At 36.6% G+C, this 24,570-nt stretch overlaps 1 protein-coding gene across 1 annotated transcript in view; it reads right to left on the bottom strand.

The window, feature by feature from the left end:
* Nucleotides 1-24,570, bottom strand: part of mgat4b (alpha-1,3-mannosyl-glycoprotein 4-beta-N-acetylglucosaminyltransferase B) — a 160,672-nt gene that overhangs the window by 73,423 nt on the left and 62,679 nt on the right. Inside the window, exons 2-3 of the mRNA XM_051104441.1 lie at nucleotides 6,933-7,112; nucleotides 4,448-4,591 (exon numbers count right to left, since the gene is read on the bottom strand). Of these exons, the coding sequence (XP_050960398.1) occupies nucleotides 4,448-4,591; nucleotides 6,933-7,112 (324 nt within the window). The remainder of the gene's footprint in view (nucleotides 1-4,447; nucleotides 4,592-6,932; nucleotides 7,113-24,570) is intronic.

A 24,570-nucleotide genomic window follows, 5' to 3' on the forward strand; every position in this document is an offset into this window, starting at 1 on the left:
CGGCCTTCCACAGGCCGTGATAGAAACTATCACTCAGTCCAGAGCCCCCTCTACAAGGCAGGCTTATGCGCTGAGATGGGGTCTGTTCGTCGACTGGTGTTCCTCTCGCGGGGAGGACCCACAGAGATGTACGATTGCAGTAGTGCTTTCCTTCCTGCAAGAAAAGTTGGAGCGCAGGCTGTCCCCTTCAACTCTCAAAGTGTACGTTGCTGCCATTGCAGCGTACCACGATGCAGTGGATGGAACATCCCTAGGTAAGCACCAACTCATCGTGAGGTTCCTGAGGGGTGCGAGAAGGGTTAATCCCCCAGGCCGCACCCCATACCCTCTTGGGACCTCTCCGTCGCCCTCCAGGGCCTGCGGGAGGCCCCATTTGAGCCACTTGCGTCAGTTGAGCTAAAATATCTGTCACTTAAGACAGCGCTCCTGACCGCACTGGCCTCCATCAAGAGGGTAGAGGGGACCTACAAGCTTTCTCTGTCGACGAAGTGTGCCTAGAATTCGGGCCCGGCGATTCTCACGTCATCCTGAGACCCCGGCCTGGTTATGTGCCCAAGGTTCCCACCACGCCTTTCCGCGATCAGGTGGTGAACCTGCAAGCTCTGCCCCTGGAGGAGGCAGACCCAGCCTCTGCGCTGCTGTGTCCAGTTCGCGCTCTGCGTATATACGTGGACCGTACTCGGCACTTCAGACGCACCGAGCAGCTCTTCGTCTGCTTTGGAGGTCAGCAGAAAGGGAATGCTGTCTCCAAACAGAGGTTGGCCCATTGGGTGGTAGATGCCATCTCCCTGTCGTACCAAAACCAGGGAGAGCCATGCCCCTTAGGTGTTCGTGCCCACTCCACACGGAGTGTTGCCTCATCCTATGCGTTGGCTCATGGCGCCTCTCTAGCAGATATCTGTAGAGCTGCGGGTTGGGCGACACCTAATACCTTCGCCAGGTTCTACAACCTTCGCGTAGAGGCCGTATCCTCCCGTGTCTTAACATAGACATCACAGGCGAGCGGGAGTCCGGCTGGTGTCGGCTTGCTGCGCCATTCCTAATGGATCCGTGCGCTATTTCCCTCGGTTGTTCCCTCCGGCGAACCTGGGTCCTCCATGCCCCGCAGTCAGGCCTAGTGCGGAGTAGTGCTTGTCTGTGCTCCGGTTGGGTCTCCTTCGCCCAGCAGGTTGTGGCAACATGTTTCAGTATTTTTCCACGGTCAGCCAGAGGGCCGATGTTTCCCTCGTATATCCCTAAAATCTATGGATATATTGAATTTCTTGTGTTCCACATGTAGAGATTTCATGTGCTCCGCCCCCCCAACTCCTGCTTCAGTACAACTGGCATCCCTGAGGGGCCCCCTATTGGCCCCCAGGGCGTTGGGAAGGTTACGCTCATATCCGTCTGCTGACACGTCCGCCTGTCGTCACACGGTGTGTTGCGTAACGCGACGTCTGGTTCGTGGCCTGTTCCATGGGTCTGTTCCCATATGTAACGTCGTAGTGAAACGACTGAAGGGGAACGTCTAGGTTATGTACGTAACCCTCGTTCCCTGAAGGAGGGAACGGAGACGTTACATCCCCTGCCACGACCTGACGTTGCGCTGACGCCGGGCTGCAGCTCGGCTCCTCAGCAAAAGCCTGAATGAGTGGTTGCACGCCGCCCTCTTATATACCCGTATATACGGGGGGAGTGGCTCGGCATGCAAATACCACTCGCCAATGTTCATGAATGTTCATTGGCCTTTTGAATAAGGCTTGGGAGATGATTGGACTCTCAAGCGAGTTCCCATATGTAACGTCTCCGTTCCCTCCTTCAGGGAACGAGGGTTACGTACGTAACCTAGACGATTTCTGACTCCAAACCTTTGAACAGCACTGCATGTTTGCAGCAGATTTCTAGTGTTATCATCTGCCAAATGTTCCCACCACTAAAACATCAATTACAATGTTAAAAATATTATTCTAGAGGAAACATACAGGTGCATCTCAAAAAATTAGAATATCATTAAAAAAAAATCATTTTTTTGTTTGTAACTTATTTCAAAAACTGAACTTTCATATATTCTAGATTCATTACATTTATTTTGTTTTTATTTTGATGATTAGAGCTTACAGCTCATGAAAGTCAAAAATCCAGTATTTCAAAATATTAGAATATTTCCTAAAATCAATAAAATACGGATTTACAAATCAGAAAAGTCCAAGTTCTTTAAAGTATGTTCATTTATGCACTCAGTACTCAGTCTGCAGCACAAATTACAGCAAATTTAATTTCTTGCTCCCAGCACAAATGACAGCATCAGTGAGGAGTGGCATGGAAGTGATCAGCCTGTGGCACTGTTGAGGCACTATTGAGCCTTCAGCTCGTCTGTATATTGTTGGATCGACTGTTTCTCATCTTTCTCTTGATTCTCAGTGGGGTTCAGGTCAAGCATGTTGGCTGGCCAATCAAGCACAGTAATATCATGGTCAGCAAACCACTTGGAAGTGTTTTTTGCACTGTGGGCAGGTGCTAAAGTCCTGCTGGAAAAGAAAATCAGCATCTCCATAAAGCTTGTCAGCAGATGGAAACATAAAGTGTTCCAAAATCTCCTGGTAGATGGCTGCATTGACTTTGGACTTGATAAAACACAGTGGACCAACACCAGCAGACGTCACAGCAAATCATCACTGACTTCAGAAACTTCATACTGGACTTCAAGTAGCTTGGATTCTGTTCCTCTCCAATATTACAATATTTGTCTGAGACATAACTATTTAAAAATCCCCTTACAAAAAATATTTTTTTTCGTAAGGGGACTTCTTTTAAACTAAACCTAGGAAAGTATACTTTCAGTCTACTTTTTATGTACTTCTCAGAAATACGCTTTATATACTTCTCAGAAATATACCTAAAATTACATATAAGTATACTAGACTTTTACACTTTATACTAGGCTATTACACACCGTCTGTACAGAATTTCCAAAACACCAAAAGTGAAGAAGAAACCGAAACAACAGATGCTTCCACATGTAATCTAACACAATCGTCAGACATAAAACAGCATCAAAACCATAGATATGTAAAACTGTAATGTTATGGAATAAAATGTCGACCCATGAAGAGGTAATAATGACTGTCAAATTTTGGGGTGCTGATCGACTCCATCTACGTTTTGATTTTTTTTTTTTTTTTTGCTTTTTGTTCAAAATGTTATTTACTGTATTTATTTATACAGTACTTACTCACATTCCAGTGTTTATAAAAAAGAATGCATGAAGCTATAATAAAACGTTTTTGTTTGCAAGCAGATACTCTGTTCTTTCTTTTGATGTTTTGCATGTTCAGATATTCATATAACATGTATATATTCACATTCATGTATAAAATATATACAAATTAATACCTAAATAGAGAAATAGTAGTATACTTCAAGAATGATGTAAAGTTTAAAATTACTAAACTAGTAGTTTACTGAGACTATACTTCAAAGTGTACTAAAAATGCATAAAAATTATTTAATTAGTAAACTAACGGTATACTTATAAGTTCACTTTTACAGTGAACAAACTAAAAACATAGATGTAAACTAGTTGTGTACTCAAAGTTTACTACTGTTATACTTAAAGTATACTTAAATGTAAACTTTTATATAGTAGAAAGTGGGCCAATTTAGTCCCAAGAAGTACTGAAATAGTACACTTAAAAGTATACTACTAGTACACTGATATTTTTATACTTACTACATAAAGTATACTTAAAAAATATACTTGATCTTTAATTAAGTATACTCAATAAAATAAACTTGAAGTATACTTCTTTTTGGTAAGGGTCTGAAATCTGAGGGTGCAAAAAAATCTAAATATCGAGAAAACCGCCTTTAAAGTTGTCCAAAGCTTCGATATATTTATGGTAGGAAATTTACAAAATATCTTCATGGAACATGGTCTTTACTTAATATCCTAATGATTTTTGGCATAAAAGAAAAATCAATAATTTTGACCCATACAATGTTTTCTTGGTTATCGCTACAAATATAAGCCTACCCAAGCAACTTATGACTGGTTTTGTGATCCGGGGTCACATATTAAGTCAAACCAACAAATACAAAAGTATCTGTTTATGACATACAAGACAAATAAGAAATACTGGATGACTTGTATGTTAGATTACACATCTCTTCACCATCTCAACAGATATTGATGTTAGTGCTGTTTTCAGTGTTTTCTTGTATTCAGTGTTAGTCACAATCTGCTTCATGTTAGTTGCACTTTCAACAACACTCGCCTCTGAGACGGTGAACACAGAGATTCAACAATATCACATGAGCTCATCTGACAGCTGCAGGTCACTAGAGGCACTAAACCCATATTTTACAAAGAATCAGCGTAACTAGACAGGCCTGGAGGAGAATGTAACAAAACGTATCACACATTACAGAAACTCATTACAGGGTTGTTTTCTCTGCTGCAGACACTAACCTCCGGTGCGGCCCTGGCCGATGTGCACGGCCGGCTGGAGGCTGGTCTCCTTGGCGAGCAGGTGCGGCAGATGGTGGAAGATGCTGGGCAGCTGAAGAACATTCTTACTGCTGGTCACGTTCCATAACTTCAGCTTGGTCTCATCTGAAGGAGATAAAAATCACACAGAAATATGTGTCTGTCGTAGTCAGCTGATTTAAATTCTTTGCACATGATCGTGGATCAACAGCCTTTGATGCCATGATGCCATGATGTAAACATCAGCATTCTTTATATAAATCAAACAAATAATTAAAACAATTTTATAGATTTACAAATAAAGCCAGGATACAAAAAAAAAAAAAGACAAATAAATAAATAAATAGATACATGCATACATAAAGTCAAAGGATAGGAATAAACCTTTTCTTATTTTATTGTATATTTTATCATATAATTGTCTTTAAAGTTCTGAGCATTAAAATTAACAGGAAGTGTAGAAAGTGAAAAAAGCAGAAGATAATGAAATAAGCTTTGAGTTTATTAAATAATGTGTATGTTTCAATTTTCAGACTTTGTTTTTTAAAGCTTATTTCCCACATATTTACATTTATACTAAATTCAACTAACAGAAGTAGCAGCTCAATAATATTCCTTGTGAAAAGACATGTCATAAGTTAAAAAAAAAAAAAACCTTTTTAAAACACAGCTGACAGCTGGGCATGATGTGATCCTTAATGAATGAGCAGATATCTGACCAAAAACAAGCTGAATGAAGACTCCAAAATAAATGAAAGCAGGTTTTAGCATGGAAACCACAAAATGTACAAAATGTATCAATGTCACAATTAAATCCACAATTAAATGACAGTTGTCTGTTAATGATGGTTTATAGTTAAGGAAGTTTCAAGTACTAGTGTTTTTCCTCACACTCCATGTTCACTTTGTGTGGTTTTTGAAGATATGGAGTATCCATCTTCCATTATATGACAAAGATGGAATTAAAAAAAAAAAAACATTTTATTTGTGTTTATCTGAAGAAAGTCACACAGTGTAGGGACAGTTCACGCAAAAATTAAAATTATATCATTTTTTACACACCTTCATGTTGTTTTAAAGTGCCCCTAATATGGATTTTTTTAAATTACCAGTGTGTAACACAGCTCTAGGTGAATGAAAACATCCTGCAAAGTTGTAAATTTGAAAGTGAATCGTGTATAAAGTCCAGTTTCCTGGGAAAACTGGAACTGTGAAGGTAAATCCATTAAGTTATGTCGAAAAATTCATACCCTAAAATCTCATTTCTTCCTCCAACTTCAAAATCGTTCTACACTGTAAAAAACAATTTGCTGAGTCAACTTAAAATAATTTGTAACCTGGCTGCCTTAAAAGTTCAGACATTTAAAAAAAAGTTTATTCAACTTGAAATGTTAAATTATACTGACAACTTAAAATTTTAAGTGTTTTAAAAAGTGTGTGTGTATATATATATATATATATATATATATATATATATATACATACATATATATATATATACATATATATATATATATATATATATATATATATATATATATATATATATATATATATATAATTTTTTTTTTTTTTTTAATAAAATGACTGATCACTTCACTAGACAAGACCCTTATTCCTTGGGAATAACACCTTGCTGGGATTGTTTAGAGCCCTCTGAAGCTGCACTGAAACTGCATTTTTAACCTTCAATCCATGAGCACCACTGAAGTCCACTCCTTTAAAAAATTGTTGATTGCATGTACTCGTGTAGAATGAAAAATACGTATTTAATTGTGTGTGTTGTGTTCACTCCGCGCAGCTTGTAGATCTGTGGCTAACCGCCTAACAGCAATATCTGTTCGCACGCAATTGTCTAGAAATGTGTCTTTGGGCTAACACAAATACAATGGCTGTTTGGGTGTTTAAAGTAATGGTGATGGGCGTTCTGTTTCTGACATGTGCTGCACGCAGTAGACCAATCACAACAGACTGGGTCATTGGACCAAATCACCACAGATTAGTGTCATGCAAAGGAGGAAATTATTCATTGACCAAACCATTTAGGAGACGTTGAGCAAATAAAAATAAACGCATATTATAAGACAATGAACGTGTTTTTGGACCTTGCATGCATGCCAATCTATTGTTAGGGACTCCCAAAACCAAAATACGAACATTTCATAATCCATAATAGGGGCACTTTAAACCTGTATGACTTTTTATTTCTTCCACGGAACACAAATGTTACAATATTTTTGAGTTAAAAAAGTAGTTGTTGTTTTGGACCCCAATGACTTTCATTTTATGGATAAAACATTTACGTTCTACAGAAAAAAAAGTAAGCCAAACAGGTTTGGAATGACATGACGACTGAATTTGTTTTTCTACCCCTAAAATCAAAAGGACCATGATCGGTTGATATAAAAATGCTCATCTGCTCTTCTAGGATGCCGTGGTTGTTTAGTCTTGCTGTTTTGAGAATTACCTGACAGGCTGCTCCAGGTGCGGTTGATGTCCCGCAGCGCTTGTTTCTCAGCGATGGCTCGCTTGATTTCGTCCAGTACCAGGTTGAGCTCTTTGGAGCGTTTGAGGTTCTCTTGCTCAGCGGAGTGCAGACGATCTCTCAGCGCCAGAAATTCACGCTGGTAAATGTCTACGACATTACCTACAATCAGAAGACAGAGAACAACACTAATTGGTGGTTTTAAGTGGCACACTTCTAAAGGAAAGCTGCTGCTTTTGCTTCTCAACACACTTCAACTTCTTGCTTTATAATTTATTATAACAGCATTCAATTATCCAGTCAAAAGAACCGTTATGTTGCGCATCAATAAATAAAGGCCAATAATTCAACACAGAATATGAGCATGTGTCTCAAAGGCCTACATTAGGCAGGGTTGTTTTTCAGATGGTAATAAGGATGACAAGTATAAAAAAAAGAGAGGATATTTTGAGTCTCTCCCTTTCTTGTTCTCTGTGCCCTTTAAAGGGCTGAAACGGCGCTCGTTTACATTTAAACACTGGTTTTCTTAGACAGGGAGAGAATAGAGCTGGTGTCATGTAGCCGGTCATTCATGACATTAAACAAATGTTTTAGTGAGGTTGCCTGTTTTCTCCATGTCTCTGGTCATAACCTTTCTTAACAGGCGATCGATGTTCCTGACCCCAGAGGTCAACACACAGAGACAGTTAGCAATACAAATCTGTTCTTTGAACCCTCAAATACAGCTGAAATGTCAAACTTTAAAGTAAGTATTTAAAGTATTTCAAGAAATAAAAACTACTGATCTCACCTTCAGATACCTAATCCACATAAAAAAATGCAATGTTAACACTTTACAATAAGGTTCCACTTGTTAACATTATTTAACTACATTAGTTAACATAAACTAACAACGCAAAATACATTTAAAGCATTATTAATCTTAATTAATGTTAATTCCAGTTAATGTTATCATTAATTTGTTATCTTGTTTGTTAATGGACGTGAGCTAACATGAAATAACAAACAGTTAACTATTACTATAACTGGATTAACTAACATTAACAAAGCTGAATAAATACTTTAACAAATGTATTGCTCGCTGTTACTTATTGTTAGTTAACGCATTACACATCACTTATAGTGCTGTCAAACATTTAATTGCGATTAATTGCATCCAAAATAAAATTTTTTTTTACATAATAAATGTGTGTGTACTGCGTATATATATATATATATATATATGAACAGTGTTGGGGAAAGTTACTTTCCTACTATATTACCGTATTACTACTATATAAATACATGCATGTAAATATTTTCTAAATATATATTGAAATACTGAATGTGTGTGTCTTTATATATACACGTAACAAATATACACAGTACACACATATATTATGTAAACAAAAACTTTTATTTTGGGTGTAATTAATTATGATTAATCATTTGAGTGCACTAATAGTTAACAAACTTAACCTTACTATAAAGTGTTTTTTTACTGTATGTGATCCTGTATGCGTCTCAAACAATCCTGGCTAATATTTTTATATTACTATCCTTACACTAGATATTATTATTACTACTGTTGTTATTTTTTTAAAAATACTTAAAAGTGTGTTCATTTAATAAATAAATAAATTAAATTAAATGTACTATTTATTTTTAGCAAACAAAAACAAATACATACATACATACATACATACATACATACATGTGTATAACATTAGCGTCACCATATAGAACACATAAATAAGTACTATTTTTAATCTGCCTGTTACTAGCCAGACAAACAAATATTCGTCTTCAAACTCATGCTATTTGTTGCCATGTTGGGCTGGTCAGGATGTTTTGACAGCTCTACAGATTCACAGTGTTTATACTGTGGGAATCAGCCTATACGTATCTTTCTTATAGCTCTCTCTTGGTATTGAACTGAGATAGGAGAAAGCATTTTAACATCAAAAAAAAATTACACACTTCACCTGTGTAGTGTAGTGAGATTTCTCATTTTCTCATCTATGAGCTCGTTTCTTTTCCTTCTTTGCTCTCAACACACTCTAGAAACGAAAGAATCATAAGGATTTATGCTTTGCAGGATAATCCTGAGCAGGCAGGCTTTTTCTGGGAGAAATGCCCACTCTCAGTGCGCAACCCACACGTACACACACACACACACACACGCAGACACACACACACACACCCCGTAATGCCATCAGAGTCCAAAGCCCTTGTGTAATCTGAAATTACACCGCTCCACACAAGTGCAATCCAATCCACACTTCAGATTGGGGAGGAGAGGTACATATAATACCCTGTAGAGTGAGATAATCTACTGATGTACTGATGACATCTTCACTATGATCCCTACACTCGATTACTGGTGAGTGCTGGTGGCCTCTCATAAAGACGGAGAGTCAAAAACACACTCGCATAAAGAGCGTGTGCATATATACACTAAAACACATGTATTACAGCATGTACAGTGTATCTATTTTTATAGACGAACAGAGTGCAAGAACACATGAAAATGTGCACAAAAAAATCCCTTTAAAACAGGCTATGCTAAATTATTAATAAATTATTATTCCTTTTTCCCCACATGATTTTAGGGTGGAATATGTCCTGGATATGTTTTTGATAGGTTTCATAAGATTCGCCTTCCTGATTTAAGTTAAAGGAGAAGTTCACTTCCAGAACAAATATTTACAGATAATGTACACACCCCTTTGTCATCCAAGATGTTCATGTCTTTCTTTCTTCAGTCGTAAAGAAATTATGTTTTTTAAGGAAAACATTTCAGCATTTTTCTCCATATAATGGACTGATATGGTGCCCCTAGTTTGAACTTCCAAAATGCAGTTTAAATGCGGCTTCAAACGATCCCAAATGCGGTTGTAAAGAAGGGTCTTATCAAACGTCTTGTCTTGCTCTGCCTGAACTCTGTGTATTCTGGCTCAAGACAGTTAGGGTATGTTGAAAAACTCAGATCATATTTTCTCCCTCAACTTCAAAAATGATTTCAAAAATCACCCTATAATCGCTGCAGAAGTACCGACCCAGTCTTTGCAAAGTGAACATACAAAGATGATCAAACACCCTTAACAAAAAAGGTAAAACAGCGATATATGGCAATTTTGAAGTTGAGGGAGAACATGAGATATACACTTACCTTCATGAACCGGAAAAAAAACAGGCAGAGTAAGACAAGACGAGCGTTTAAAAACTACATTAAAACATTAAAAACTATATAAATTGCATTATTTTTATGAAAATAACTAATCGTTTCACTAGATAAAACCCTTCTTCCTTGGCTGGGATCGTTTACAACTGCATTCGAGATCGTTTGAAGCTGCATTTAAACTGCATTTTGGAAGTTCAAACTTGGGGCACCATGTCAGTCCATTATATGGAGAAAAATGCTGAAATGGTTTCATCAAAAAACAATTTCTTTATGACTGAAGAAAGAAAGAATCCTTTAAGAATCTGTACTTGTCTGGAAATAGCTGCATTAGCGTGTCATGAAGATGGCCGCCAAGTGTACTGACATGCTTAAAAAGGACTTTGATCAAGCTCAGCATGTCTCTATGTAAATTGGACACACAACAGTGTGTGTCTGTCCCTACTGCAGTGAATGTGGCTGCATTCAGCTTATTAAAAGAGAAGTCTTGAGACAGCCGTGACATCTCGCCAAGCTTTGCTGTCGCACAGACGCTGAAAAGAGCGAACAAATACAGATGAGAATTGTGAAAATGTGAGGGTGCTTAGCCTGGTTTAGTCGTCAAAATGATTTAACAGCATAGTCATGGCCATTATGACACCTGGCGGTGCGAGACGACCTGCCGCTTTAGACTGTGTGTGTGTGTGTGTGAACAGGTGAGAGAGGACCAGGCAAACGGAGGTCAAAACTCACACCTCCATCAGCCGATAATGGAGTTGCCCTTGATTCGCTCTAACATCATTTTGTTTACTTCCTTCTTTCATGGAAATGTGCTGGTTTACAGCAGAAGAGAAGAACAGAAAGGGGCTTGACATGAAAGCATGAAAGCAAGTGTTGCCTGTAATTTACTAAAGCTCACAAAGTGTCTTAATGAATTGCTTCACAGATTTCAGCGCTCTCTTCTGCTTGCGTCTTTAGCAGGTCAAAAATAATTCATCTTGAAATTCATTACTGAAAAAACAGAAATCCCTGAGCAAAGATGCCAGAACGGTTGAAAGGCTTTACAAAAATACTCCAATTGTGGTAATTCCACTGCTCTGAAATGTCTTCTAATTAAAACTGCATTCATTGGGCGGTCTCCAAGATTAATCTCCCACATGCTTAATTATCTCATTTAGATCATTATAATTATCTTAATATCTTGAGCTTGTTTAATTGTGCTGGCTTGAACATTTCTGAAAAGATTTGGGACAAATCTAAAAGAACACCACATGTTACCACCATGCAAGAGTGAGAAAGAAACTAATTTTTTAATTTTCATCTTCTGAAGAAGATGTGAGCAGTAATTGTTCTTTTAACATTGATAATAACAAAAAATGTTTCTTAAGCAGCATATCAGCATACTGCTAACGATTTCTGAAGGATCACATGACATTGAAGACTTGAGTAATGATGCTGAAAATTCAGCTACAGGAATAAATTACATTTTAAAATATAATTAAAAAACATTTTTAAGGGCAATAATATTTCTTAATTTTACTATACTAAATGTATTCTTAATCAAATAAAACACTTCATATATATATATATATATATATATATATATATATATATATATATATATATATATATATATGTATGTAATATGTAAATAATAAATTATTATAGTTTATTATTTTACCAATAAAAAGAGGGATCATACAAAATGCATGTTATTTTTTATTTAGCGCTGACCTGAATAAGGTATTGAATTTATAAAAATATGCCCATTCAAAAGTCCCACTCAAAAGCCCATTCAACCTGAATGATCCACAGCTGTTTCTTTTTTTTGTTTTGTTTTTTTTGCTGTTTGTTTTTGTTTTTGTTTAGTGATAGTTGTTCATGAGTCCCTTGTTTGTCCTGAACAGTTAAACTGCTTGCTGTTCTTCAGAAAAATCCTTCAGGTCCCACAAATTCTTTGGTTTTTCAGCATTTTTGTGTATTTGAACTCTTTCCAACAATACTGTATAATTTTGAGATCCATCTTTTAACACTGAGGACAACTGAGGGACTCATATGCAACTATTACAGAAGGTTCAAACACTCACTGATGCTCCAGAAAGGAAACATGATGCATTAAGAGCCGGGGATAAAAACTTTCTGAATTTGAAGATGGTAAATTTAACTTATTTTGTCTTCTGGGGAACATGTAAGTAACTTCTGTAGCTTCTGAAGGGCCGTGCTAAATGAAAAAAAAGATAAAATGGAAAAAAAAAAAAAGATTTTTAGGCAAAATAGGAAAAATGTACATATCTTCATTCTGTTCAAAAGTTTACACCCCCAGCTCTTAATACAATGCTTTTCTTTCTGGAGCATCAGTGAGTGTTTGAACCTTCTGTAATAGTTGCATATGAGTCCCTCAGTTGTCTTCAATGTGAAAAGATGGATCTCAAAATCCTACAGTCATTGTTGGAAAGTGTTCAAATACACAAAAATGCTGAAAAACCAAAGAAATTGTGGGACCTGAGGGATTTTCCCCAGCGGGCAGTTTAACTGTTCAGGACAAACAAGGGACTCAAGAACAACTATCACTAAACAAAAAAACACAATCAAGCATATGTAAACTTTTGAACAGGGTCATTATTTTCTCTTGTGGACTATATGTAAACATCTTTTATGTGAAATATCTTATTCAGGTCAATACTAAATAAAAAACAAAAAACAAAACATGCATTTAGTATGATCCCTCTTATTTTGGTAAAATAATAAACATTTTGCAAAGTGTATGTAAACCTTTGACTTCAACAGTATTAAAAAGATTTGTATTATTACTATCATTATTTATGAGAAGTAACAGTGCATATAGATATATAGTGAATAGTAATGAAGATTCCAAAGGAGGTGTGTGTGTGTGTGTGTATGTGTATGTGTGTGTTTACCTAATTAGCCATATTTTGGGGACACATTTGTACCCAGAAGTGAGCTAAATTTGACAAAATCTCTTTTGTTGTATGTCATGTAAAAATGAGATTTTCCATTAGGATTATGTATTATTAAGTCTATGGATTTAGTCAACTGTGTGTATGTGTGTGTGTGCATGTGTGTGTAAATGTAGTCTAGACAGTATCATGTTAAGCAGTATCTCTGAGGCTGTCAGAAATCCCCTTGACTCTCTCAATTTCCATCTTATTGAGTATATTTTTGTCTTTCATTTGGCCCATTCCCTTTGCATTCATTTTGTAAAGTGGCTTGGATTCCTGCCTGGCTTTTTTCATAACGGGCAAAATCCATACTGATCCTAAACCAGATCATTCCATCCTTTTGAGCGGAACAATGACGTAGTAAATACAATCCTCTTGTACTGGCACTCCAGTTCTATAAATGATCTATCTTTATACACACAATACGGAAATTCTGACTCTGTATGTGAATGACCAGCATCTTTAACAGGTCCATAAAGAGAATAAAGGAGTAAATGGTGAAAACAGAAAGTCCTTGGCTTGTAGAATCACTGCTGCAGTGGGTGAGTGTCAGTGGAGAAGTCACACTCAGAAAGCATTTGAAAGGCCAGGCACGACGGGTCACCTCGGATCCAGCACACAGAAACAGACCCAGTGACATTTTCCTAGGGCAGAGCAGCAGTGCGGGGGTCTCGGAGGTCTCGGAGTCCACCGCAAATAATGAAAACAACAATTCAGTTCAGGTTCATCCAAAAAAAGGTTAGGGTTACAGAAAAAAACACTTTAATCTTTTTTAGGAGAAATGCAGTGTTGTATGCGAAATTCTGTTTATCCAGGCTTTGAACAATGTTTGACTAGGGCTGCAACAACTAATCGACAAAAATCAATAATGCAAATAATCGATAATAAAATTGATTATCCGTTAATCACATCTGTGCACTGTGCATGGGAAAACACCCACCAGTCATGCTACTTTACGGTAGTGAATGGTGCATTTCTATAGACAAAACAATTTTGGAAAACAGCGAAGGACAGAAAGTGAGTTGCTGTATCTTATGCACTTAAAACAAACTTGTAAGCACATAGTGGCTTGCCCTGTCAGGTGCAATAGCAGATCCACATGTTGGTTCATGCGTTCGATGCATTTTTTCCCTAGAACAAAATTTGCATTTTATGGTTATATTTCCATTTTGCATAAAAGTTATCCTGACAGCAAGTGAGTGTGTGTTAAATGTCACAGACGTCACCTGAACGAGTGCCGACAAGCACATACGCATCACACAGTGGAACTATTGTAACGACTGTCAAGACTATAGTCTGTTTTGGTTTAGTTTTTCTGTGTTCACTCTGTTCCCATCCGCCTAATTTCCTAGTTAGTTTCCTCGTCCGTTAATCCGACACACCTGTTTCTGTTTTTGCTGATTACTCTCCTGAGTCACCTTTGCTCCATTATCTGATCTCGTTTATGGATATGTTTATGTCTACTTTCATGTGGATGTGTATTGACTTCTGTTATTTCCCTCTAGGATTATTCAAGCATTTTGTAGCGCTATTTCTAAATGGTGAATGGTGAATACAACCATCACAGTGAGGTATAAACGTTATATATTTACTTCAAATATTTCATTTAGCTTTCTTAAAGAACCTTTATCTCACTTCCTATATCTGTTAAGCGAAGCAAGGTATCGCCACTTCCGGTTCCATCGCAACGCAATAAAAACCAATGCTAGAATCTTCTCGTTGCTTTGTTTCGCCGGTGTTACTGCAGTGTACCTGGCTGCTTTTATTCTAAACAACGACACACTGCCTTAGTTTTCACGATTTCCGGACACAACACGGATGAGATGCGTGGGATGAATTAAGGTCCTTCTAAAATATTATGCGGGAGCGTTCGTGTGGAGTATACATTTCGAAACTGAGGATGTTTAGGCCTACATCTCATATCACCTGCTGAAATGGTCCTGTTGAAATGGTATTTCCCTTCCAAATTTGCATTCTGAATAATAAATAAATTTAACCTGCTGCAGTAAATTTTGTCTTATTAACAATATTTTTCTCATCATATTTTATACCTGATAAACACCCTTGCAAAAATGAACCATGGATTTGCTATATATGTGTCAATATGTGGTAACCATGTTTTTTTTTTCGTGGACTGATTTCCATTGGTATTGCCACAGTTTTACTACACATGGTTAATTTTCATAAGAGCAGTATTAAAATGGATGAATGAATGCACGGGCGCTGTCTTAAAGGGGTCATCGGATGCCCATTTTCCACAAGTTTATATGATTCTTTAGGGTCTTAATGAAAAGTCTATAATATACTTTGGTTAAAAATTCTCAATGGTTGTGTTAAAAAAAACACCCTTTTTACCTTGCCAAAATGAGCTCTGCAAAAATCATCCAATTCTGATGGATTGTTCCTTTAAATGCAAATGAGCTCTGCTTGCCCCGCCCCTCTCTTCTCTCTGTGGAGTGACCAGCTGCTCTGAGAGATTGTTTACTTTGGCCACATTTAGCGCGTTTAGCCGTGAAACTTGCTAATTAGCATGTTATTAGGAAAGGTAATTGCAGAGATTCATAAAAAAACCCTTATACTCACTTTTGCTGTAAGTGAAGCTGGATCACGAGTGATTTGCGCAAATATAGACACATTTATGTAGATCGGGAGGCACATTCCCTTCACAAATAAACTTAATCCGCATCTCCAGCAGCTCAGATGTCGGGAGTAAATGACGACCACTATATTCATTATTATATCCAGCAACACAACACCTCAATCGGAGATATTCTTGTCTAACTTACATCCCTGCTCCGGCATTGAAACAGTGGAGGGCGGACTGTTACAGCTGATATTAGGTAAGACGCTGATGTCAATCAACTATCGTGGGAGCGGCCTCTGTGGGTGTGACACAACAACGACAGGCATCTGAGAATAGCTCGATTTGAAAAAGGGGATATTATTTTTACAGATTAATTAAAAACCACTGCATGGATTTTTATCATTATAGGGTAGATTTGTACATACACTGCCAACACACATTAATGTTCAAACAACATGTAAAAGTGAACTTCGCATCCGATGACCCCTTTAAAGAAATTTAACAATGTTGAACATTTTAGCTAATTAATCTTACACAGTACAAAGCGTTGATAGTGTGACTTTGAATATTAATTGAGAATATTGGCATAAATATGTGAATTACATACAGTGAAATGACTGTGAATGAAAAATTGCACAGTAATCATCAGAATATGTCTTTGCCTGTCTCTGAAAATGTCCGGATTTTGAAATCATCCCGCAGATGCTAATTTTAACAGGCTTTTATTTAACTAGGTGATTACAGCATACTGAAAAATATATAAACGGAAGAATCCATACACTGCTTTGACAAGCGCTTCCGGTGTTCAATTCCGGTGCGATAAAGGTCCATTGATTGTCTGAGAAAATAACTGACTATCAAAGTAATCATTAGTTGCAGCCCTAAATTCAATAAATCAACATACTCAGAGTTGTGATGATTCTCAATAGATCTCATATCAACATTTTTTACGAAATACATTACAAATACCCTATACCTTGTTCTCTTATTAAATAAACTAAACAGCCTCATTTCTGTCTCTAAGTGGTCGCGCGTCTACAACTTCTCCGCAAAAACGCGGACAGGATCGTACATCAAAAGTAGGTCTCTCACCTAATATGAATCGTGACATGGACTAATGTCTGTGAGTTTTAAAACGCAAAAAGACGGTTTAAATATGAATCCTGCATGTTCCGTTTGCCTCTGTATGAATGAATGGTAGAGAAGTGTTTTTTTTACTACATAAATATTGAATCACACGTGACGCTCGCGGTGATTTTCGACCTCTGCATCTCACTATATGACTACATAAATGCATGAACTTAATCTCCAGAGAGTCACTTCATGTGAATTTTACTGGTTTATTTGAGAAAACTAGCATCATATCATGCTGTATACACACAAAAACGTCCCAGTAACCTGTCAAAATAAAAGAACGGTTTAACATGTAACAGAAATATATAGTCTTGTATTTTTTTTTGTACAGTATAATGTAGGCGTTTATATATTCCTATTTCTGGCAAATTTAAATAAAATAATTAAATGCTAAAAATGGATATTACAACAAGATTCACTAACTAACTGTAGAAAAAAAAAAAATACTACAATTATTGTTAAAACTTTTTTTAACAGAATATTCACACAAATTTTCTTCCATGTATTAATTTTAACAGTAAACCTCTGTTTGGCAAAAAATAAAAGGGTTTAATTTTAATTTCGCAAAAAATAAATACATTTTTAATGCCTTCATGTGATTATCAGAAAAATTAAAACAGGGCACTGGGTATTGAAATGACCTCCCCAACCCTCCAAAACTGGAAACATAAGGGAAACACTGAATACCAACATTTATATATCTACACTTTAAATAATGTATCTACAATTTCTACAAATTCTTAATAATTTTCTTATAAAAAAAAATTGAATTCTTTAGGAAATATGTTTAATTGTCATGAAAATAAAGTCACGCTTTAAAAGAAATCTTGATGGTCTCAAGGAACGCTTCATTTGCTTTATGCAAAATGAAAATGTTTTGTCTTTTGATTTAGAGGGGAAACATTGCTATGTTTACGCCACATTGGTTATTGTAATTACAACACGACAGAGATTCTGCTCTGAGCGGTTCATGTCCAACAACTTGGAAACTCAGAAATAATGTGTTTCCATGGCAATGCCAAAAGGGTCAAGGTTTGTGTGGATGCCAGGGTCCAGCAGATGCACTAACTACCACCATTCTGCCTCTTTCTTCATGGACGCTCATTCAAAATTTGCTGTGTATTTTGGCAAGCGATATGACAAGTTAAGTGTTTGGAGCTGTTCTTCAGGCATCAGTCCATCAGTGTTGTCATGATGTTATTTCTTGTGATGGTAACACTTTATTTTAAAGGACCAATTCTCACTATTAACTAGCTGCTTTTTAGCATGCCTATTACTAGCACTGGTTGTTCAGTAATATTTATAAAGCCAAAATTTTAATGCCTTATTCTGCATGAATATATGGATCCCATAACTTTACCCCATACCTACATTTATTACACAGCTCTGTGGAATATTCGATTCTGATTGGTCAGACACCACATTCCAAGGTCTAATATTCCCAGATAACAACCAGTAAAGAATAACATCACAGACTCATCCGGGTAACTGCCTGCAGTCGGCACTGTTCGCTTGCTGGGAACATTTTTTCTTTGTGGACGCTTGGCTTTGGCTGGCTAATAAAATATTAAAACTCAATTAAATATTATGAGTACAATTATTTAATTATGTCATCCTGGCATTGTGGACTCGCTCTCTCGTTTTGTAGCTTAACTGCAGCTGCTGTCATTTTGCATCAAATGTTTTGTACACAGTAATGGATTATAAGATAACTAACAAACTGGTAAGATTTTAAAACATTTTCCTCTTAAATCAATATCTTTTATTGCCATAATTATTTATGTGGTGAAATGTTGTGGTATGACTGCACCGTATTCCTTGAATGTCTGTCTAGTTTGAATTAGCAACTCCTTTCTCCACGGAAGCTTTGCGTTCAAATAATTAAACTCAGATCGGTGTTTTATGTTTAATTATTTACTTTTGTGCTAAGTAGCCGTGTAATAAGCATGATAATGTACATCTAGCCGGTTGCTACTGTGAAATAAAGCCCTTCATACATAAGCCTGTCGGGCTTTATTCTGTGATAGCAACAGGCTAGATGTACATTCTCCCTTACATTCCTAGCCTTACTAACTAGAAAATTAGGAGTTTATTGAGGCAAAAGTTGTAGTTAATAGTTAGTTAATAGTGAGAACTGGTCCTCAAACTACAATGAGATTCTTGTGATTAGCACTTAGATCAATTCTCATTTCTTCAACTATTCTCTAACAGTTCTTAATACTCTTAGTATTAAAGATCATATTGGACTTCACTCCATGGCTATGATACTAGTGCGACCACTTGGTTATTGCTCTGTTGCAGGACAGGTAAATGTCACTTTGTGGGACTATGTGGAACGTGTGAGAGAGATCAATTTACTGTGAAAATACTTATGATGAGTGGATGATAACATGCTTTAAATCATCAGTAAGCTTTGCTAATGGTGATCGGCTCTGTGACTGGATTTAATGTATTTTATTCCATGGGATCTACAAAATACAATGAACTGAACAGGTTAGTAGTCTAGGCAAAAATCACATTTTAAAGTAAAAATGTGACTAGGTTATGTTTCTTTATTATAGGGTAGACTGGGTACAGTTGGTACAGGGGTACATTTGAAACACCTTAAATAACTTGCATACACAGGAACCCCGAGCCGTGATATTTGCTCCAAATGTGTATTAGTGTTCTCTTGGATTGTGGGAAATTTGAAATGTGTGCGCCTTTCTATTCTGAAGATACCGGGAAATGTTTTTATTCCCCAAGGTGAGATTTTCATTTCACCATGTCCCTTTCACATAGAATAGCTTCTCATCCTTAAATGACTGTTAAACTTAACTTACATTTTCATAAATCTTAATCTGTGCTCTAAAAACTGACTTATTGCATGACTTTGTGTCATGCAAGGTCTTCATTAAATCTAGAGAAATGTTCGAGGTGGTCAGCGGGGTACAGTTGAGACACAATGTATCATTAATTTATTTTGTTTATTGTTATTATGTTTATTAGGTTATTGTTTGCATTTGATCTGTTTTATTATTGCTGTTTGCAAATGTTCAATGTTTTTTACTGTTTTACTGTTTACTGTACTCAACTGTCTATTAAAATGATATGAAATTAATTAAATTAAATATTGTATTGCTGTTTGCCAATACTGTACAATGTTTTAGAAATGAACTTTATGTTTACATATTTTAGATTTGCAATGAATTGGTTAGGCAGCTTTACAGCATTATGGCTGGGTGTCTCAACTGTACTCGACACGGGTACAGTTGGAACAAAACTGTTTATGAGCTAATTGGGGTAAATATGACCTACTTATGGATGTTAATAGTTATTAATATTTTAGTAGACAAGTAAAGGAAATGTCACATGAAAAAAATCACTACTTTTCACTTCCTAGTTTTGGTGTGATAACAGAAAAAGCCAAAAGCGTACCAACTGTACCCGCTCTACCCTACTATTCAAACATTAAATGCATTTTACCCGATTCATTGCATCTTAAATTTGTATTGTTTGTTGGATCTGTCAGCTTTGAGCAGGACGTTCTTATCCAGTACGTGTCTAGAAGAAGTCCTGGCTGCTGTAGCTGGATTTAATGACTTTTGATGAGGCCCACACTGATTCCTTTGCTCTGTCCAGTCAGTGTTTTAAAAAAAAACAAACAAAAAAAAAAAAACACACGAATGTAATGGTTATTTCCCTGCTCCAACTTGAATGTGACAGCTGCACAAGTAGATTTTTATCGTGCTAATCACATTTTTATTATTTTGTTTTCTAATTTCAGTTGCAAGATGTGGGACAAAGCTGCCTACTCAGGATTGTGCTCACCCTACATGTATAACTTCGTCGCTGATGACAGAGAAAACTTTATCATTATAATGTAATAATATATAATCCACCTCTAAACACTCTAGCTAAAATTTTTTAAGAACAAAGAAGTTATGCAGTGGCAAAACAAAACACAGCATATTGAAGACGCCACTGCCAAGATGGTTATTTTTACATGACCTCACAAGAGTCAAGTGAAAGCAGCTGGAGTTTTTAAAATATAAAAAAAGACACTTCTGTTCGGCCTTCATCATGCATGTCTTCACTGAGTGTGTTATGAAATGAGACTCTACATGACTGACAGACCAGAGAGACAGAGAGAGAGCGCTCTGCTCTGACTAATCTTATGAATTGGATGTGTAAGAAAACTGAATAAAACATGATGTTCAGTCTTCCTTCATCCGTGTGCTGCTGCTGTATCAGTTTATAAGGTCACTGAGGTTTAAATGCAAGAGGAAAACAAGCACAGAGTGAGTCGGGTGTAAACAAGTGCAGTTACAGTACCTGCTGCACATTTACATGACTACAGTAGATGATAACCGTGTCTGTGTATGATCATATATCACACAGCAGAACCACAAACACATACAGTATGTGTGCTTACGTCAGCATGGTAGGCTACTTTTTGCATCTTTAGGTGTCAAACAGAAAAAAAAAAAAAGAAAAATTGTCTTAAAATAAGCAGGAAATAAATCCAAATGGTCAATATGACACTGGCAGGTGGACTGTAGTAGTGCATATTATATTTAGTGTAGCAGTGGGTATTATTCTCCAGGAATACATTATATAGTTAGACAACAGATCGATCTAACAGCATGAAACATTGAGTGCGTGACATCGTTTTATCATTATGAGACAGTGATAAGTGATCACAGTGGTGACAGCATATAATAAATCAGTCATCCCATATAGGCATAAACCATAACAATATAAGCAGAGGGCCCATCACCCCCTTAACCATAGTAAAATCACTTTAATGCAAAATCTCTTGATTGGTTGCTTTTATATGGTAACACATTACAATTAATTCCCATTAACTAACAATGAGCAATACATTTGTTACAATATTTACTAATCTTTGTTAATGTTAGTTAACAAAAATAAAGCTGTTCATTGTTAGCTCATGCTAGCTCAGGTCTATAACATATATTAAGAGACTCAGCTTTTGATTTCATTTATGTATTAGAAAATGCAGAAATTAACATGAACATTACTAGATACTTGAGAAGTATTTTTTCTTGTTAACTGCATATCATTTAAAATATGGTCAACTAATGTAAACAGTTATATTGTAAATGTACCATTCATTTTGTATAAAAGGGTCTGCCAAACTGATTAAATATCAGACTTAAATGAGAAGTCCGCTTCCAGAACAAAGATTTACAGATAATGTACTCACCCCCTTGTCATCCAAGATGTTCATGTCTTTCTTTCTTCAGCGTAAGGCAATTATGTTTTTTTTGAGGAAAATGTTTCAGCACTTTTCTCCATATAATGGACTGAACTTCCAAAATGCAGTTTAAATGCGGCTTCAAACGATCCCAAATACAGTTGTAAATGATCCCAGCCGAGGAAGAAGGGTCTTATCTAGTAAAACGATCGGTTATTTTCATAAAAATAATACAATTTATATATTTTTTAATGTCAAACGCTCATCTTATCTTGCTCTGCCTGAACTCTGTTTTTTCTCATGTTCTCCCTTAACTTCAAAATCATCCTATATCACTGTTTTACCTTTTTTTGCTAAAGGTGTTTGATCTTCTTTGCATGTTCACTTTGCAAAGACTGGGTCGGTACTTCTGCAGCGATGTAGGATGATTTTGAAATGATTTTTTAAGTTGAGGGAGAAAATACGTTTGGAGTTTTTCGACACACCCTAACTGTCATGAGTCAGAATACACAGAGTTCAGGAAGAGCAAAATGAGTGTTTGAGATTAAAAAAAGTATTAAAAGAAACCAATCCTTTCGCTAGATAAGACCACATTTGGGATCGTGTGAAGCTGCATTTAAACTGCATTTTGAAAGTTCAAACTCAGGGCACCATATCAGTCCATTATATGGAGTAAAATCCTGAAATGTTTTCCTCAAAAAACATAATAGAGATGAACGTCTTGGATGACAAGGGGGTAAGTACATTATCTGTAAATTTTTGTTCTGGAAGTGGACTTCTTTAAAAATGCAGAAAACGTACGCAATTTAGATTGTGGGAGCACAACTGGCAACAATAGAAATATAATAAGCACACCAATGCTCAACAAATAATTACATTTATTACACACATGTGCATGCACACAGGGTTTAAGCACATGTGAGCATTCACTCTGTTAGTGAAAGACAATAACCTTGAGTGTTCAAACAGTGATCTAACACATCTAATAGCATAACATATTACATTCAGCAGAACAATCATCTCCACATTATCATCCTCCAAATGAAAATAACCTTCCTAATGCACCACAAACACACTCCCTTACACATCATTACACACTAATTCAGCGCGCACACACACACACACACACACACACACACACACACACACACACACACACACAGCTAAGTAGTATAAAAGCCATCAGCTCTAATCCAGCTTAGTAAACAACTAAAAGAGCCACTATCAAATCACTCTCAGATCCAGTCTAAACTGCTCTTTACACATACACAAACACACACGATCACACACTTTTAACGAGCCGTGCTCATTGTTTCATCTCATGAGGCTGATTATGAGGCTGTAAACTGAGGTGTTATGAAGCAACATTACAGTCATCTTATTAAAACATCAGCAACAAAAAGCACTTCCAGCACTTCTCACAGCCCTGTGTGTGGAAATATGTATGGAGGGAATCTGAAGCACCTCTTCTTAAAAGTTGCCATGGAGAATTGCTATAAATTGGATATGAATAATATCAAAGTGTAAAATTAAGCATTTACATGCTCTACTGGGGTTTAATTCAATTTCTATTTGCGTGCATATGCACACACCCACAACCTCACACATACACGCAGCCCACTGAGTGATAAATAACAGATTTCAGCACTACTCCACACATATTCATGCCCTCACACACACACACAGGCTATAGTTCCATTACGGCCATCTCTGCACACAGACACACTTCACCACAGGAGGAAAATGAGACCACCAGGCAGGTCCTGAGTGTGTGTCCTGTAGGTTGCACTGCCGGGAAGCTCTTGAACAATGACGCTGTTCACCACACAAATGACGGCTGATTACCGTTAACAACAGAGAGGCATTACCCAGGAGAAGCGATCTGAGATCAGTTTGCTTTACCACAAATCCAATCCATCATACTCACTCAAGTATATTTATTTCTTACAGAAATATGTGTGTGTATACACACATATATGTGCACATATAAACACACATCAGTGCACCACAATCAATATATAACAATATACTAGTGACCATGTCAAATTATTGCTATCAGTCCATTTAGGCTGACATTCAAAACTAGGGATGCACTGATGTAAAAATATCAGTCAGCTAGTATTTATTTTCAGTAAATGTCAGAAACTATAAATTTATACTATTTTGTTATAAATGAGAAAAATTAAAGTCAGTGTAAAGTGGACATTAAATGTGTTCTGAGTTTGTCACCACAGAAAAATGGCTTATTAACCACCCAGCAAAATTTGAATGGTAAAAAAAAAAAGCCAAGCGGGTAAAATAAGGTATCAAAGTTTTGAAAAATTAAGTTGTATTCTCTCAAACGCTGGGGGCGTGTCCGTTGCCGGCGCTCAAACCACACCCACTCATGGGAAAGCTGCCATCCCTCTCAACCGGCTCTGAACCAGTTCAAGGAACGAAAACGACAACCAGAAACAAACAAAATTTTGACAGGAACATAACCAGAAACAAAAGTGAAATCAAATGTAATAGTTCCAAACAGAATCAAAAATTTGAAATGGCCATTTACCAGTTAATAACGTTATTTTAGCATTCCATTTAATATTTGAATTTTGCAGTCAACC

The sequence above is a fragment of the Labeo rohita genome, unplaced genomic scaffold (assembly GCF_022985175.1).
Source record: "Labeo rohita strain BAU-BD-2019 unplaced genomic scaffold, IGBB_LRoh.1.0 scaffold_72, whole genome shotgun sequence".
NCBI lineage: Eukaryota > Metazoa > Chordata > Actinopteri > Cypriniformes > Cyprinidae > Labeo > Labeo rohita.